Source organism: Haliaeetus leucocephalus, unplaced genomic scaffold (genome assembly GCF_000737465.1).
Source record: "Haliaeetus leucocephalus isolate CR32 unplaced genomic scaffold, Haliaeetus_leucocephalus-4.0 Scaffold406, whole genome shotgun sequence".
Classification (NCBI taxonomy): Eukaryota; Metazoa; Chordata; class Aves; order Accipitriformes; family Accipitridae; genus Haliaeetus; species Haliaeetus leucocephalus.
In genome coordinates this window covers 6,195,203-6,212,505 of record NW_010972842.1, presented here as the reverse complement: position 1 = coordinate 6,212,505, position 17,303 = coordinate 6,195,203, and the positions used below count along the sequence as shown (strand labels likewise).

At 40.5% G+C, this 17,303-nt stretch overlaps 1 protein-coding gene across 1 annotated transcript in view; it reads right to left on the bottom strand.

The window, feature by feature from the left end:
• Window positions 1-17,303, bottom strand: part of TMEM117 (transmembrane protein 117) — a 218,319-nt gene that overhangs the window by 180,973 nt on the left and 20,043 nt on the right. Inside the window, exon 2 of the mRNA XM_010574072.1 lies at window positions 4,096-4,228. Coding sequence (XP_010572374.1) covers window positions 4,096-4,228 — 133 coding nt within the window. The remainder of the gene's footprint in view (window positions 1-4,095; window positions 4,229-17,303) is intronic.

The window sequence follows — 17,303 nt, the reverse complement described above, 5'->3', positions numbered from 1 at the left end:
ATTATAAGCACTTAAAGGACCCAATTCACATCTTCAAAGACCATTAAGGTACTTGGAGAGCAACCTCCTGCTCAGGACTGTATGACCAGGACCATACTGTTCAAGCCTGGGTGAGGGGACCCCAGACATGGCCAGTAGCGCACAGTGTTTGCAGAGGGGTTGTGCAGTGACCTCCCTGGATGGACAGACAGACAGATGGCCACCTGGCCACCTCGCGGTGCATTCGTAGCCCTAACTGTGTGACTGGGCGGTGCCCGAAAATCGTGCAGCCACTGTTCACCGTCACTTTCGATCACGCTGTGCTGCCACCAGTTCATGCCCCCCAGCCTCACCCAGTGACCACTGGCAACCAGAGTTCAGCTTCCAAGCAAACTGTTTTCCCTTCTTCAGAGCACTGGTCAAAGAAAATGTTATGATGACGTGACAGGAGTTGACAGACACTTCTGCAGAAGGGAGACCAGCAAAGTAGAAGCTGAGTACAAGAGAGTGGACACTACCTTCCTATTGTCTATAATCAGAGAAAAAAACTTCTATTCACTATATGCAGACCTGTGTTGATAGAAATAGCGCCAAGTATGAATTAAGACCTCCAAACAGACTCCCGCAGCTGTTGTAAGACAGATATAAAGGAAGGAGGGATTTTTTTCAGCCACGTGAAGGCAAACAATAGTGCAGAGCAGGCAAAGTGACAGGGACAGATTTGACAAAGAGGGCCACTAGCCTCTTCCCGGAGCTGCCTGGGCTCGCTCTGCGGAGGACCATTGCATACGTGTGTAATGGACCGTTGTGCACAAGCGTGACGGACCGCAACGTGACAGATGTTGTCCTTCTGCTCGTGTGCACAGCCACCAGAAGACTTGTAGCACGAACAGCAGATCCCCAGGCCAATGTACATCACATCGTGTGGTATCAGAGTCCCTCTCGCAATGCACCATACCACTGGCTAACGTAGCCCTTCTCGCTACTTCAAAAACTTAAAATCCGAATTACAGGGAAGATGCAAAATTCATCTTTCTTGCAGAGAAGGACCAGCTGGACCAAACACCTCCTTCCTGATGCCTGTGCCTCAACCCTGCTGGGCCTTCAGACAGTTACACAAACTGGGGCTGACGTGGGCCCTATGCCCAGCTCAGCTTCTGCTTACTTTTTTCAGGGATGAGAAGCAGTAAGAAATAATAGCTGCAGTCCATTCTCTGACAGCTTTTCAGATGCGTTTCCTCACCACATATTCAGCTCTGACTACAAGAGCAATGACCTAATGTACAGTGGGTGTCATAAACTGTGAAGTCCCTAAAAGGAAATGTCACTGAAAAAAGAGGAGGAACTTAAAATTACATTCCAATCTGTCACAAAATTTTCAGTTCAAATACTCACACTTTCACCTGGCAAATAGTTCTATAATATATATTCAAATACCAGCAACTTGTTCAGCTTTTGTTCAGTTCCCAGCAAACTACAGTCCCTACTGCTACCTTTTTAAGGGATACATTCATGCTTTTTAGGTTTGCCACAGGAAGACACGTGAAGTGTCATTAAAAATACTTCTAAAAAAACCTCCAAATCTTAGCAACTGTAAAATATACCTTCTTAGAGATGGTAACATGACAGAGCTTTAAAGCACTCCTGGCACAGGTTTCTTGAACCTTCAACAGGATATTGCTTCTGCTGCGATCATCCACACTGCCACGCACATGCAAGACACATGACTCTCCTATTCATGAGCCACAAAGGGATCTTCATTGATGAGACCAAACATCTGACATAAAGAAACCTGTCAGAATGACTCTCTTGCCAGCACACTGGGCAAGCTGAAGCAGGGACAGGGCAAGGAGGAAACATATGCAAAAAAAAAGAATGTTATTCACTCAGTCTTGTAGACTGTAATTGTAAGGCTTTTGTAGCCTTTGTATGGAAAGATGGGTGTTCTGGATGCTTGTGTTTCATAGGAGTCCATAGGCATGAAGGTCAGCTTGTCTCTACAGACTGTAACCTCCATGCAGGCAGATGCTCATCTTTATCCTGGAAGCCAGTCTCTCTGGCGTTAGTCATTTCAGTAAGGCACTGTGGCAAAAGGTGTGGACAGAGGTGTTCTTTTGCATGGAAGTACACACCATAAAGCAAATAGCTTTCATAAGGATAACATTTACTCAGGAAAAAATAATACACTCCTTGAACCACTTTATTATAGCAACATGAAGTAGTTGGCTTTGATGATGTTTGTTGTAGAAACACTCTTTTCAAAAGTACTACACATTGTTCTACCTCAACTTTGAGAGGACTGATGCAAGGGCTCTGTTTGACTGATGGTTTACGTTGCGCAGTTTGAGACCAAAACTGTTTGTTCCGTATCCACATGCTGCCTTTTTGCTGGAATAGACACCCAAAATGGCTGTAACAAGCCTTCAGTCCACTTCGAAAAAGGCAGTGTGATTCCTTGAGCACAGTGTGGTCAGCTTCCCAAAACAATCACAACAAATCTAGGGCTGGGGCGTAAGCTCCAGGGAAAGGAAGGCTTTACCCCGCAGAAAGCAAGAGGGCAGATTGACTGACACCAGCTATTTCGGTACTAGGCTGTGCCTGTTTCCATGGATGTGGATGCTGATTGCCACACAATCTCTTCAGTGCAGTTAGTGGAAGCTTGTAACAGATATGGGGAGCAGGAATGTTGATAAGGACAAATGAACTCTTGATTTCCAGACACAAGTCAAGCTTTCAAAATCATTAATGCTTTGCCTAACAGCTAGTTATAGTTTACAGAGCATTAGAAATACCAAACATAAATCTTAACATAATACCAATAATAGTATAACTATATAAATAGGGAAGCCAGAAACCTGCAATGCTCCTACCCTTCTCATTTCAGGGATGATTATTCTGCCTCTTACTGGGCACCTATTCATATCTACCACATTGTTACCATGATTGTTTCCTAAAACACTCAGTAATTCTGCTGCTTTACCTGCCTTGCTTGAATCAATACATTTAGTTTCATGTCACAATCTCATGATTAGCCCAGCTGGTTTGCGCTTAAAGTTCATTCAGTGACACCCAGTCTGCCTCCTACTCACCTTTTCTTTTATGTCACATTGGTAAAAGGACTACATACACTGTGTATTTCTGTTGACACACTTAAGATCTGTAACACACCACACCAGGGCCCATTAAATAACTCTTCATCAGACTGTTGGTATGGCTCTGATATTCTGCTAAGAACAAGTCATTCAATTATTTGCACTGTTCTTCAACTCATATATACACTGGGCTTCTTATTCCTTGCTAGAAACTCTTCAGATGTTACCTTGCCTTTCATAAACAACATGACCGCGTATTCTTGTCCCGTGAACTCGTTTTGTATGTATTAGATGACTAATAACGTAGGTTTTCTCAGGAAAATCAACACGTGAAAGTGGCATTAATTTTGAGATAATAGGAGAAACCAAGTCTTCTTAAGTCAGAAAATTAATATAAAGACCTCCATTTAAAATAAATCCAGACATAATAAAAAGACAGCTGTTCATCTGTCAGCCAACCATAACTTTGCCCTGCCAGAGCACCTTACGGGAAAAAAAATAGATCTTTAAGAACATTTTTAACAAACTGGATCAGCAAATATTATTGTACATAACGAAAATAACACTATATTATATATTCAATGTTTGTGTTTTGAGTTTGAGCTTCCTCAAATTTGGATGTTTCAACTTCTTTTAACTTTAACTCTGAATTTCCTCAGTATGCACAATAGTAATGCTTATGCTTTTAAACTACTTAGACCTAACTTCAAATCAAATTTGTTGAGCTATAATTTTATAATTTTAAATTAAAAAAAAAAATGTTCATTAGTACCCTGATGTAATAGTTGCTATCATTAGTCTAGGACCCCACTTTTCATAACTGACAGTTTAATCCTCTTGGCCAATTAACCAATTAAATTACTATTCTACCTAAATTCAGACAGCAGAAGAATAAAAAAAGATAGTGAATACAAGTATGTTTACATTTTGGTAAGCTCTCGTTCACTGTAAGGCAGCGCAATATGAAAAGTTTCCAGTAGAATATATCCTAGAGCAAAAGAGACAAAAAGAAACTGTAACCTACCTCATATTCCCTGCCATAATGAGGAACAGATTATAAATGTGAGAAAAAATGAATAGGAAGAGGATGGTACTGAAGAACATCGTCATCCAAGACCCGTGGTCCTCTCGAAACATTTTCAGACGGAGCAACTGACCTGTGGTACGAATATTATGAGAAAGCGCATTTTAGTCAGTCAGTAAATACATGTTTACAAGATAACAAAACCAAAATAGAGTACTAAACTGTAATTCTTTTTATATCCAATTATTTCACCGTGTGGGGGTGTGTTGGGTTTGTGTGGCAGGGGTTTTGGTAGCAGGGGAGGGTCCGCAGGGCCGGCTCCTGTGAGAAGCTTCTAGAAGCTTCCCTGGCTCCGAGTTGGACCCGCCTCTGGCCCAGGCTGAGCCCATCAGTGACAGTGGTAACACCTGTGGGAGAACAGATTTAAGAGGGGAAACCTGCACCAGGGGAGGAGATTGGAATGGGAGAGGAACCCCTGTGCGGATACTGAGGTCAGTGAGGAAGGAGGGAGGGGAGCCCATGCTGGAGCAGGTGGGTGCCCCCCAAGATGGCTGTGACTCCATGGGAAAGCCTGTGCTAGAGCAGTCTGTGCCTGAAGGACTGCAGCCCGTGGAAGGGACTCATGCTGGAGTAGTCTGTGGGGGACTGTCTCCCATGGGAGGGACCCCACGGTGGAGCAGGGGAGGAGTGAGGAGTCCTCCCCCTGAGGAGGAAGGAGCGGCAGAGACAAGGTGTGAGGAACTGACCCCAACCCCCATTCCCCATCTCCCTGTGCCTCTGGGGAGGAGGAGATAGAGAAAATTGGGAGTGGGGTTGCAATGGGAAGGAGGGAGGGGTGGGGGGAAGGTGTTTTAAGATTTGGTTTTACTTCTCAGTATCCTTTGATTTGATTTGTAGTAAATTAAATTGATTTTGTTTCTTCCCCAAGCTGAGCCTGTCTTTTGCCCGTGACCATAAGTGGTGAGTGATCCTCCTTGTCCTTGTCTCGACCCACGAGCGTTTCTTGGTATTTTCTCCTCCCCGTCGCACTGGGGCGGGGGGGAGGAGTGAGTGAGCAGCTTTGTGGTGCTTTGTTGCCGGGTGGGCTGGCAGATTTAGTATCATGCAGCCAAGCTCTACTCTTCTGTAGTTCAGCATGAACAGATATTATTCCTACAAAATTACAAGGTTCCTTCCCACAAACTGATGAAAAACTGGTTTGGGCTCTCACAGTCAAAATCACTGAGGTGGAGGTCTGAAGGAGTCCACATCATATCCGTGGCACCTGATCAAACCGTGGCTGTGGTTTTACAGACACAACATGTGATTCTGCATGCTGGTTAAGCAGCTTTCACTGTTTCCCTGTTTCAGCCGTTAGTATCTCTACCCACTCTGCTCTCATGCTGGCACAGCAAGCTGAGCAGCCGTGCATAAGTGAACAAGAGTAGGGAACTGACCCATCTAGAAAAAAAAGAAAATTTACCTTGTTTTGGTTTTTTTTCTTTCATGTGAATTAGTTCCATCAACCTGCTGACCTTAAAGCTCAATGAACAGTAGTGCTGCACATCTGTGCAAAAATCGGAAGGAGTGATGGATTGGAAGGGCAACTGCCTAAACCATCACATTTTCCAGAAACTGTTACATCCTAACACTCAAAAACAAATGCCACAGCAGTGAAGATGTCATGGAATTAGTCTAAACCTCAAGGCAAGAGCCACTTTTTAGTGGCATTTGAACAGTGTTTTTAGGAAACAAGTCTATTTATAAATTTTGAAGTGTCATCAGTACCTCAGGCTGCGTGAGATTCATTATTTGCTGCCAGTTATTTCTGGATCACTAACAAAAGAGTCATTAAATGTTGATGGTTGCCTGTCTCTTTCCACTGACTACAGAGAGCATCAGGTCAAATATCATGACATGGTAACAGTGATCTCATCATATGTGTGTGTCTAGCTTGTGAAAAACACCAACATGGAATAGAATTGGGGATTCAGGACATTTGGGCTCATGAGAAGAAGAATTATTTGCTTTTCTGAGAAGGTGACTGCAGGACCAGTTGAGGATGAAAGAAATTGCCTGGACTAGAGGGAAACTCCATGTACCAGAGGAAAAGCCATCCTTTGAGTCAAAGATGACTCTTGCTGAAGCCCCAAAGTACACAAAAATACATGGTTAGTAATAAGTAAATAATCACCTCTCCTGTCAGTAAAACTGAGATGATAATATTGTGCAATGTCACTGCTCTATTTCGTGAGGTAGTACAAGGCTGCCACATGTTCTTGTGGACTGGTCATCTAATGTCAATACAGGAAACTGAAAAAGTCTTTGACTCCAATACTACTGAACTGCTCAGCTGGGATGGCCTCACCCAATGGAGTGATATGTGCTGGACAAGTGCCAGGAGCCTTAGAATCAGTTTCAGATTCAACTAGAGACCTCCAGTGACATTATGGACAAATCATTTACACTCTACCACAAAGGTAAAGAATAATATTATTCTCTTTCTTACAGTGTAGACTTTTGCTACATTATACCACAACAAGGCCACAAACTGATTAAGCCTGTAAGTGGTAACATAAAAAAAATCATATCACAAAAGAGAATAGGGCTTACAGCCATACCTATGATGTAATTACTATTAATCTCCTAGTAAGATATGTACACCAAATGTTGTCACTGTGTCAGAGAACTAAACATTCCCTAGAGTGCTTGACCTATGATTGTTTCTCATGGTAATGTTCTTGCCATTTCACAAATGTATACTACAATTTGTCGGCGCAAGGTGGATTTTACTGTCCTATCCTCAAAAGTCTTATTGCAATACAACACTCTTCCCTATCCTGCTTTTTGTAGTTTATACTTGGTTTTAATGGTTCCTGCTTTTTCAAAGGCTATTTACTTGCAGTGATTAATGATCCAAATAGGACTGGGTGAATGATGCTGGAAAGGTGTAGAACTATTTTTTCAGTGCTTGACTCCCAGCAGGAACAACACCTAACATCCCAGATGGGATTTCAAAAGGGCTTTGTACCAAGGGATAACATTTAACATGTTTAAGAGCAATATAGTTGCTACAGTGGTCACTTTTACTATTAAGGTAACATCAGGAAGACTGATCAAACTACCATGCAGTTTATTAAACTAAAATTTGTCAAATGCTGAGTTATAATGCCTCACTGTGATATTACAAAATAAGCTCCTACAGCCTGAATATTTTTTCACCATTCCTACACAAAGAAAAATCTCAGTTCCTTCTGCATGTTTTTTCTGTATCCTATTTTCAAATGTTAGACACTGAATATGAAATCCAAAGGAAAAAAAAAAGCAACAATAACTTACTAATAATGGTATTTTTAAGAGATGCTGAGAAATATTACAAACCATTACAATTCATTTCAAATGCTAAAAAAAAGATTACTGATTCATACATCATTTTCCTTTTCATGTCTAAGAAAGCTTTTCTCATGTGAAATAGAAGTATGTCCCCTGGCATGCCTTATTTGCTTCACTAATTTCATTAAGAAATCAAATTATGAGACTGTGTAGAATCTTGTAGCGTGTGTTCTTCTTAGGCCTAAGTACTTTAATCATGTCATGTGTTATACTTCATTCTGCAGAGAATGCCTTTTTCAAAGAGTAGTGGTATGTCTTGTCACTTGAAAAGAAGCTCTGCTTACTCTCACCATTGGTGATAGGTGAAACTTTTGTCATGTTTTCTTCAGGAACATACTTGTCCTGGACTAGCTTTCCTTCTCCATCTTCTCCTCTTACCTTTTTCTCTTTGTCCTTCTCTGTTATCATAAACACAAAAGCTTCTCACTTCTATTTCTTGTAGCCCTTTATCCTTTTCACCTGCCCATATAATTTCACTCTATCCAATTTCCAGATCTTTATGTCTGCTCTCAACCCTCTTTTCCTTTTCTGAATCTCTCCATCTTGTCCAGCCCTCTCCTTTCCCAAAACAAACATATCTACTGGTTTTTAGCATTGTAATAGCCTCTATAGTTGCTTCTGCAAGAATACCCTATCATCTTTCTGTCTTTCACCTCTGTCTTTCATCACTGTTTATTCACTGTCAGGAGGGTTTTTTTCTCCTAGACCCCTACGAGTCTGGTGCAGCTCCTTGAGCTGTTCTTATCAGAATTTCTAATCACCACTTTCTTAAAGTTCAGCCATACTAGTTCTTCCTCATCTGGTTGAGTGTCACACCCCCCAATCTAGTTGTTCATACTCTTCTTGACACCCTGACCTCCTTTTGTGTTCACAACTCTTGTCTTCTAGCAGCTCTCCTTCTACCTCTACTGATGTTAGTAGGTAGTTTGTGTAAATCACCATCCCTCATACTTGCATACCCCTGTAACTAACAGAGTATCATTGTTTTATCATGGGTTGCCTAGATGGTCTATGTTTTTTCCAGATAGAATTTTTCTTTTCTAAAACCAGGTGGATTTTTTTAATGTGTTCTTTGATTATTTGGAGTATTGAAAACCTCACCAGTGCAAGAGATGGGAATTTGCTTTTGCAAGGTGGAGAGTGCCACAGCAGAAGCCAAGAGGGGTAAGGAAGACAACCAATAATTCAAGCAGTAAGGTGAAGGACAGAATCTAATGAGGAGATAGTGCAGTCAGGTGCTAGAAGATGTCAAAATAGGGAAAACGGAAGGAAAATGAGGAGCTGGATAGGAAGTATCAAGAAAGGTGATACAGCAGACTGAGAGGTGGGATGGTCTGGGATGGAGGCAATCTCTGGGAGCTGTTGTTGAACTGCAAAGTCCAGTTTCAGTATGGATTAGGGCTGGACGCATGGGGAAGCTATCAAGTGGGGGAAATTAGTAAAAAAGTGAGGTGTTCATTCAGGGAATGAAATGGCAGGACTGGCGTGCGCTGCTGAAGATTAGAGATGCAGGTTTGGGGCCTGGAGCAGACCTGGACTATGGGCTGAAGTGGGAGGTAGGATTTGAGCTCTGCAGTAAGCAGAGTTGGAAGATGAGAGTTCTCTGACAGGGCTGAGATTTTGGAACGAGGTGGGAACCATGAGGCAGCAGAAGTGATAGGTAGGTAGGTGGGGTGAATCAAGCTCTGCAATGGGGCAAGAGCAACATAGGTCCTCGGACCAGTCCAGCAGTGGGGCAGCAATAACAAGGATTCTGGCAGTGAAGAAGAAAGGGAAAGTGCAAACGCACATATACATGCCCCAAGCCCCTGTACTCTTCTCTTTCACTACTGGAAACGATGACAGCCCCAGGCTTAGCTAGACTTGGGATGTGCGGTGAGTCTGTCCTTCCCTAAAAAGCAAGCAGAGCCTGCTATGGCAATTGCAATTTATCCTGACTTGCTGAGAGGAGGGGCTTAATGATAAAAGATACCTGCCTTGCAGTTTGATACATGCTCTCTGAAGGGCTGCCATTGCATATGGAATATTAACGACACCTTGGATTAAAAACAGTACTCGCAGAAGAAAGTTGTGATTTTAGAAGGTCCAGATTAATGGAGAGGAAAATCACAGGTGGGCATCTAGATTTCTGCAAAATAGCCAATTCCAACCTATCTAAAACAGGTAAGAGAAAGGTTTATTAAGTATTCATTGCACCTGTATTCTCCAAAGCAATATAATTTTCCCTATTTATCTATTACACACAGATTAATATATACACATATGTATAAATTTCACATTTTTTGAAGTACTTTTTCACAAATATTATCTTTGGTAGGCAAATTCTTACACCTTAACTACCCTTCTACTGTAGGTTATGTTTGCCATATAGGACTTCCTTAAATCTCAAGTAAGTACATGAACATCATTTTTTAATGAAAGAAATAGCAGCTCAATCACAATACCGACTGAGTCATTAAGAAAGGAATTGGATATTAGCACAATCTTCTTACCTAATTGCATACAACTACTGCTGTATATTACTTATTGTTCCCATCGTACTAGTAAGTATAACATGCTAAATGCAGTTGAACTAAAATACATGAAAAGCTCCACTTAATATTCACATTGCATTATATATCCTTTCATATCAATTCATTTGAACATAAAAAGGGAATGCATAAGATGATTACCTAACAGGGAAGATGTTAAAGTAAAAATTGCAAATAATGCTCGATATTTTTATAACAAAACCTAGGACTCCCTCTGTAACGCTTTATTAATTTGGTAAAATGAGCTAAAAAGTATGCTTTGAGAGCACCTGTAACCCAAGTACATTGGGGTGTGAATAGTCAGAAATCTGGAAAACTTATCTAGATGGTAACTGGAGTAGATTTGTACTAGATTAAAATACAGTTGCAAACAGGCAAACCAAATTCTCAGAGTAATCCCAACAAATAAAACAGTTCATGTAAAATTAGGGCTTCTACTATAAAGAATAGCAAGCAAAAAGGAGCAAGGGGCAAAGAGAGTAGACAAGGAATAAAATTACATACAGTAAGCTGTTAGCTTGACCTTTTTTTCACTTCAGGCCAAATTAATCGCTTATTATGACCTTGTTAAAAATGCCAAAAAACCTCCACAGGTATGACAGGGAAGAATATGGTTCCTAGGATATATTTACACATACAGAATTAGATACTTAACAAATACACTAAACCTAATGGAACTTTGCAAATACCAGTTATGTGCCATATGAACGACTATCAGTGATAAACTGTGAACTACAATTAGCTATATACACAAATCAAGATTCTTTTCAGTTACACAATGTTTCTTAGCTCCACACAAAGTTTGCTCAAAAAGTAATTTTTTACTGAAAGAAGGTCTTCTATCTACTCCAAGACTTTGGAGGCCCCATCACAGGTACAAGGGGAACACAGGGTTGTAGAAACATCAGGATTTAGGGCCCTGTAACAAACCAGGCAGTAAATCAGCTCATCACCTGAAACCTGCTTGACTTTATATAACAGTGTGCAGACGCTGTCAAGGACAATGATGAAGGAGCTTGTAGATATTCATTGTCAGAGAGTCACGGGTCTAAGCCATATTTCTTTTAGGTCCAGGAGAAGAGACAACCCAACAGGCAGATGCAAAAACTGAGTCAATCAAACAGGTCACTTTTTAAAAAACTAAAACTTTTCTAGCATCTTTAGATCCACAGCCTGTAAGATGGTTGGATTCATTGCACTGCAGAAGGAGAAACAAGAGAAACATGAAATTCATACTCATTAATTTAGCATGCTTTCTTGTCTTAATTATGAGTGATGGAGCCCATAAACTTCAACACTTTCCTGAGCATATGTGTAATATTCTAATATCAAGCCCTTCATCAAATCAGATGTATTCCTTTAATTCTGGATGCCCCATCATGTGATTGCTCTTTCTGTCCATTTAATGTTCATTGCCATCTCCCTCAATGGCTGAAACTGTTCAGCTGAAAAATTAATCTCAATAAATTGAAATATTTTTTTAGCCTTGAAAACCAAATCCTACTTTCATCAAAGTCTGGCAAGTCTGTTCTTAGTCAGCACTAACAACATATGCAACTCCTCATCTGTCACAGTACAATGTCATGGTGCTGTTGCTCATTCTGCCACTTCTAAGATGTGTGTATGTGTGTTGGCTGGCTTTGTTTAAGAATGGCACTTAGCACTGAACACAGCAACGTTCAGAAAAAGAAAGTTTTCTTAAACGACATGCAAAATTTTGGACTTGAACTGTGAAGATGATCTAGTCACATCCTGTAACTCAAGTTATTCTGTTGGTGCTAAGATGGTAGGCAGAAAACTTGCCACTGTCTGATGTAAAAAAAGTCACTTCTGAAAATCATTACAGCACACACACGGATCTGCTGGACATCAGGGTAGCTCCAGCGGCCTCAGGATATAGCAGGGCGTGCTGACTGTCTTCCCACATGCAGTCAAACTGGGTCCTGATTGTACAAGGCTTCACATTCTTCTGATGGATGACCAGGAGTTCTTGTTATAGCACCAAGCTGGGAGTTGAACTTGTTGTGTTCATCTCTTGCTTATTATGTTACCTGAGGAAAGGTTCTTTTTATCTCTGCACCTGTTCCCCTGTGCCCACCCTGTAAGTTGCTCACATCAATTGCAAAGCACACTGTTTCAAGAATCTAGTCTTGGTTACGGCCTCTAAGCTCTACTATAATATAAAGAATTAATAGGAGACGGTAAGAATATTTTAGCAAATTGAAATATGAATCCCAAGGTAGACACATGAGAAATGCCTACACAAACACAAGACATATTTTCTAATGATACTCTGAGCTCCAAATGCACCTTACGCAGCTCTGCAGTTCCAGCCCCTCCAGCTACAGAACTAACGTCGTACAGCTCAACCCTGCGTGCAGTCCAGTGAACCGAAGGTGATGAAGGGGGTAGGGGGGTTTATTAGTTCAGGTCTGTAACTGCCCTAACGCAGTTACGAGGCTACACATCCAGGCTTTATCCAGCCAACTTACAGCAAAGTGGAGGAAGTGGCACAGCTGTCTGCCTCTCTCCATTTAGACCTACCTATAGTCCTTTTTCAGGAGCTTGATGAGATCAGGAATCTGGCATTACAATTCCCTCATGCAGCTATGGCCATGCTGTTTGTAGCCACTTCAGGGCTTATTTATACTGCCTTCATTTGTAATGTTTGAAAAGGAAGGCAGAGAGGTAGGAAATAGAATTTAATTCAAAGCACATGTGACCTCTAGCCAAGAGGATTTTAGGAAAAGGTAACTTTCCTATGCATATTCAAACCTCTTTTAATTGAACACATCATAAGAAAATGTTACTTAACTATATTGTACCTATTAGGGTGGCTACATTTTGAAGAATTTACAGGGGTATCTTATAAGATTCAGCTGAAGAAAAAAATTACACAGAGTTTGTGTAATTTCTTTACATTCACAAAGGCCATGAAAAAGAGTAGGGAAAGAGTACAGTTACCCTAGGTTAAAGTACAGTGCTTCGATACTTAACAAAATATGTTCAGAGAGCAAACATTCCCCACCTGTGAAATACACTGTGAGTAGAACAGATGGCTTTCTATCCACATTCACTTTCTGGAAAGTCATTTGACTGCTTTTGTTGCTGAGCTTCTGGAGAAACAACTTTCCTCCCCAATTTCATCAAGTACAGTCTGAACTAGCTTTTCGTCACTTCACTGCCTGGGTGAGCTATAAATTTGCAAAGCACAATAGTGCAGTCTCTATTTAGCAGGTCTTCACTGTAGCTCATGTTTGTTATATTTTGACCTGTGTCTGTGAACATACCTTTGGAAAAGTCATACTGTATTAAGGTTGACATGAAAGCAAAACATGACGTTCAAAAAAACCACTACTATCAACTTAATGGTTGAAGCTCTTTGAAAATTTTCAAGAAATCAATAACACTTTGAAGAAGTCCTTTGTTCCATTCAATGTGTGGTTTGTACCAAATAAAATTTTATCCTGTCATCCTATCAAGCACTGTAGCAGACTCTGATCCATAAATGGCTATTTGGATGACCCTCATACAAAGCTCCTACTTGGACAGACCTCACAGTTTGGCATCTGCTGCATCGTTTGGAGAGATGTTCTACAAACATAATGAACTGCAATTGGCGACAGCTCATTCTGGCAAAATATGCCAGCCTTTATTTTGTTTTTATTAGGAGTACAAAATCATTGGGATTAAACACAAGACTTTACAAGCATAAAAACCTTGCTTTGTAAAATACACTGCAGATTCCAGATATTCCATAATGGGCAGTGATACAAACAGGGCCATAAAGAGAGACAAAATGAATTCTCTCTAACTCTACCATAAGCACAATGCTTTTGGCCTGGGACATTGATTTACAGAAGAAAGTCATAGAAAAAGAAAAAAGAAAAGTCTTGTCCAGCACTTTAGATGGAAAGGTTGCTGTGGCTTTCACCACAAGCAGGATTTCAGGCTGATTTGTTTTGCTGCTGTCTTCTGGATGTCAGTCACAGCTACCCATATTACACATCCCTCTAGGCCCAGTATGGATACTGGAGGCAAGGATGGAATGAGCGTGGGCAATTACTGTCCTCCTGCCCTCCCCTCTGCTTCTTCCAAAGACAGACACAGATACATTATTGGGCAAGGGGATGCTGCTGTTACTGAGGGCGCGTGCTTTTTTCCTTTCATCTATCGTATACGACACTAAATATTAGAGAGGAAAGGATATAAAGGTTTGGATTAAAGTTCACGAAGATCTGCCTGTGCTGGTGTTGTAGAGTAAGCTTTAAGTGTTACCTACTCGGAATTTACTTTTTTTTTCAGACAGAGAGAGGTGAGCTTGTATGTTATACCATATTCCAAATCATTTTGCCAATTCAAACATACTGGATTTAATGGGAAAGTTTTGAATTTTAAATTCAGTACATCTAATTCAACTTTTATTTTAGAGGCTGTTGGTCTTTCTTTTCCCTTTAGGCATACTCCACAGAAAGATGATGAATGGTACATGCACTATTTTAATTTGCAACAGAAATCCTAAGCTGGAGTGGTACTGCTATTTGCTGATTCTGGTTTGCCTTTTCACTTATTAGCAGGATTTCTATGCAATATACTTGCACTATGACATTATGTGTTCTGCATGAAGACATAGACTACCAATACCATATTTCTCTTTAATTTGGCACTGTGTGACTTTACTTGGACTCTCATGGCACCTTTTTCAGTACATGATATAGTCTCCATAAGTTAGCTGTCTATTCCAGTCAAGCATTTTATCAGATCATAAGACTATTTTTTAGTACTAATATCTATGGAAGTGTCTATTTCCTGACACTTATCCGTTTTGACAGATACGTAGGGCCTGTCCATCCTATCACTTCACTACCATGGTGAGACAAAGGAAAGGCAGGGGTTTGTACCATGACAGTACGGATCTTCACAGTGATTGCATCAGTGCCAGAGATCTACTACACAGTTGCAGCTGGAAGACAACATGACGTCATAGATTCCCTGGATGGCACTGAAGGACCTTTACAATTTGCAGTGCCATTCACGCTCTCCAGGATTGTACTGAGATTCCTAATTCCAGTCACCATCATCTTTACATACTATATGTTGATCTCAAAGTATTACTACAACTCGGTAAATGTCAGCAAAGAAGGAACAGACTTGTTAGACCTCTGTTACTGATTTCAGCCACTATGATTGTATTTGCTGTTTCTTTCATACCTTATCACGTTATGATGATGGTGATACTAATTTATAGAATTGTCAACCACCCTGTGGGAACAGAAGCACATTAAGTGCCATTTATAAAGTCACAGAGATCACCTGCAGCATCAACAGTTGCCTTGACCCAATCATTTTTACAGTAGCAAATAAGACATGCTATCAAAGAATTAAAAGTATAAAGTGTCATCCCAAGTGCCAGCACTGCTGTTGTCTGACAAGAAGGGTAAGGGACATCACTCTGTCCCCAAGAACAATGACTTAAATACCAGTCTACAAACACATGCATCTCCCACTGCCCCTTTGGCTTTGTGTCATCAGACCCGTTTAAAATTTGGCCTCCTGTATTGTATAGCAACATCCTGAATAAGCAAGAATACACAGCAATGCAGAGTAAAACTTAATGTGAAAAGAAACACTAGCAAGTCCTAGCTTTACAGAATTGGCATTTTAAATATTCTTGTCATAAATATACCTTAATTTATCATGGAACAGCACTTCTTACCTGTATGTACACGCAACACGGAATGAACAATGAATAGAAGTTCTAAGTAGCTACTTTAATTCTTGGCCAGAAAAATACAGGAAGATTAAGAGCACATAGTATTGAGGAGCCTTCTTACAGTTTCTGTTAATTATTTTTTCATCTGTTTGTAAGTGCTGCTGTGATTGGACTGTGCAATTAATAACAATCATGATGCTTACAACTGAACTTCTCGAGCATTTGCAGAGAGGCTTTCTACAAGTACTTCATTTTAATGCTGCTTGCGCTAGAGTTCCACTGACACTGCCAGTGGAACTTCATTAACCCAGGTAAGTGCAGCACATTTCTGAAAACAAACAAACAAAAAATAAATAGTAAGATAAAGTCCCTGAAGATAGTCAGAGCCACAGCAAACCTACTCATGAAGCAAACGAGCACGGATTGAAGAGCTTTGTTAAGTCTTCCCCCAGGCAGCAGGGGGTTCCAAACCAGGACACACTGGTGGTATCCCCCAAACCCTGGGCAATTACAGCTGTTTCCCATAAGTGTTCTGCCTCAGGGGAGTGTGTGGTTCTGCCATGAACTCTGAACTCATCAGCAGGGAGAAGTCTGCACAGGAAAAGTTCTGAAATACAGAGATGGCTGAGCTGCAAGAAAAGTAAGAGATGCTGCTACACAGAAGTACTTCGTCTCCTGTTCATTTAGGGTCTTAGCATCACACTTTCAGCACAGTCTAAGGTAATCAGTCTACAGTGCATTTTCATCATTAAAACAGCACAATATATAGCCATCAGAACATCCACCTTCAGGAGTCATTAAATAAGTGTTCTTTCAACACATTGTATGGGCAAAATAATCATGTTCCATAATCAACGACCTGCTGACCTGCTTTCTTGCCAAGTCCCACACACTACCTCGTTAACTATAAAAGCCCATGTATCAGTGAGCACGTTAACTTTATTTTCAGAAGTTACTAGTGACAAAGTACTTTTTTATATACTTTTTACAGTGCCTCAATTCTTTAACTTCCATCATTTTAATATAATTTTGTCCTCACATGTTTGTATGTGAAAATAATTCTATTCTACGTAGGTATTAAATTTCTCTTGTTGCATATTTCAATTGTATTGAGTAAATATATATGCATATATAATATCTAGAACAATGGAGTTTTTAATTGTCTATAACGGTGACATGACATGAAGAACCAGTTCCTGATAATCGGAAACACTTTACATGTGTTTGGATGTACTAGCAAACTCACAGAAGCTTGTAGCAAAATGATGTGCCTATATTCTGGGCAGGGGAGTTATGTACTCACCTCATTGTAAGTGCTGCTCTTCTCCTTTGGTAATTTCTCAATCTTTCAATTTCTCTTATTTTAAAAGAAAAATATTCCCCCCCCTTTTTTTTTTAACGCATGAATTGTCTATTGGAAACATGACAGGGTTATTAACAATGCATTGCCTTCCTTAAGAAAGAGAGCTTTTTAACCCACACATGGGCACCCATCAGCAATTACCTACTATAATATGCACTTACATCTGAGACTGATACAGAAACAATGTCAATGCCATTTAGCAACAAAGGTGCTCTCAGCATGAAAAAGG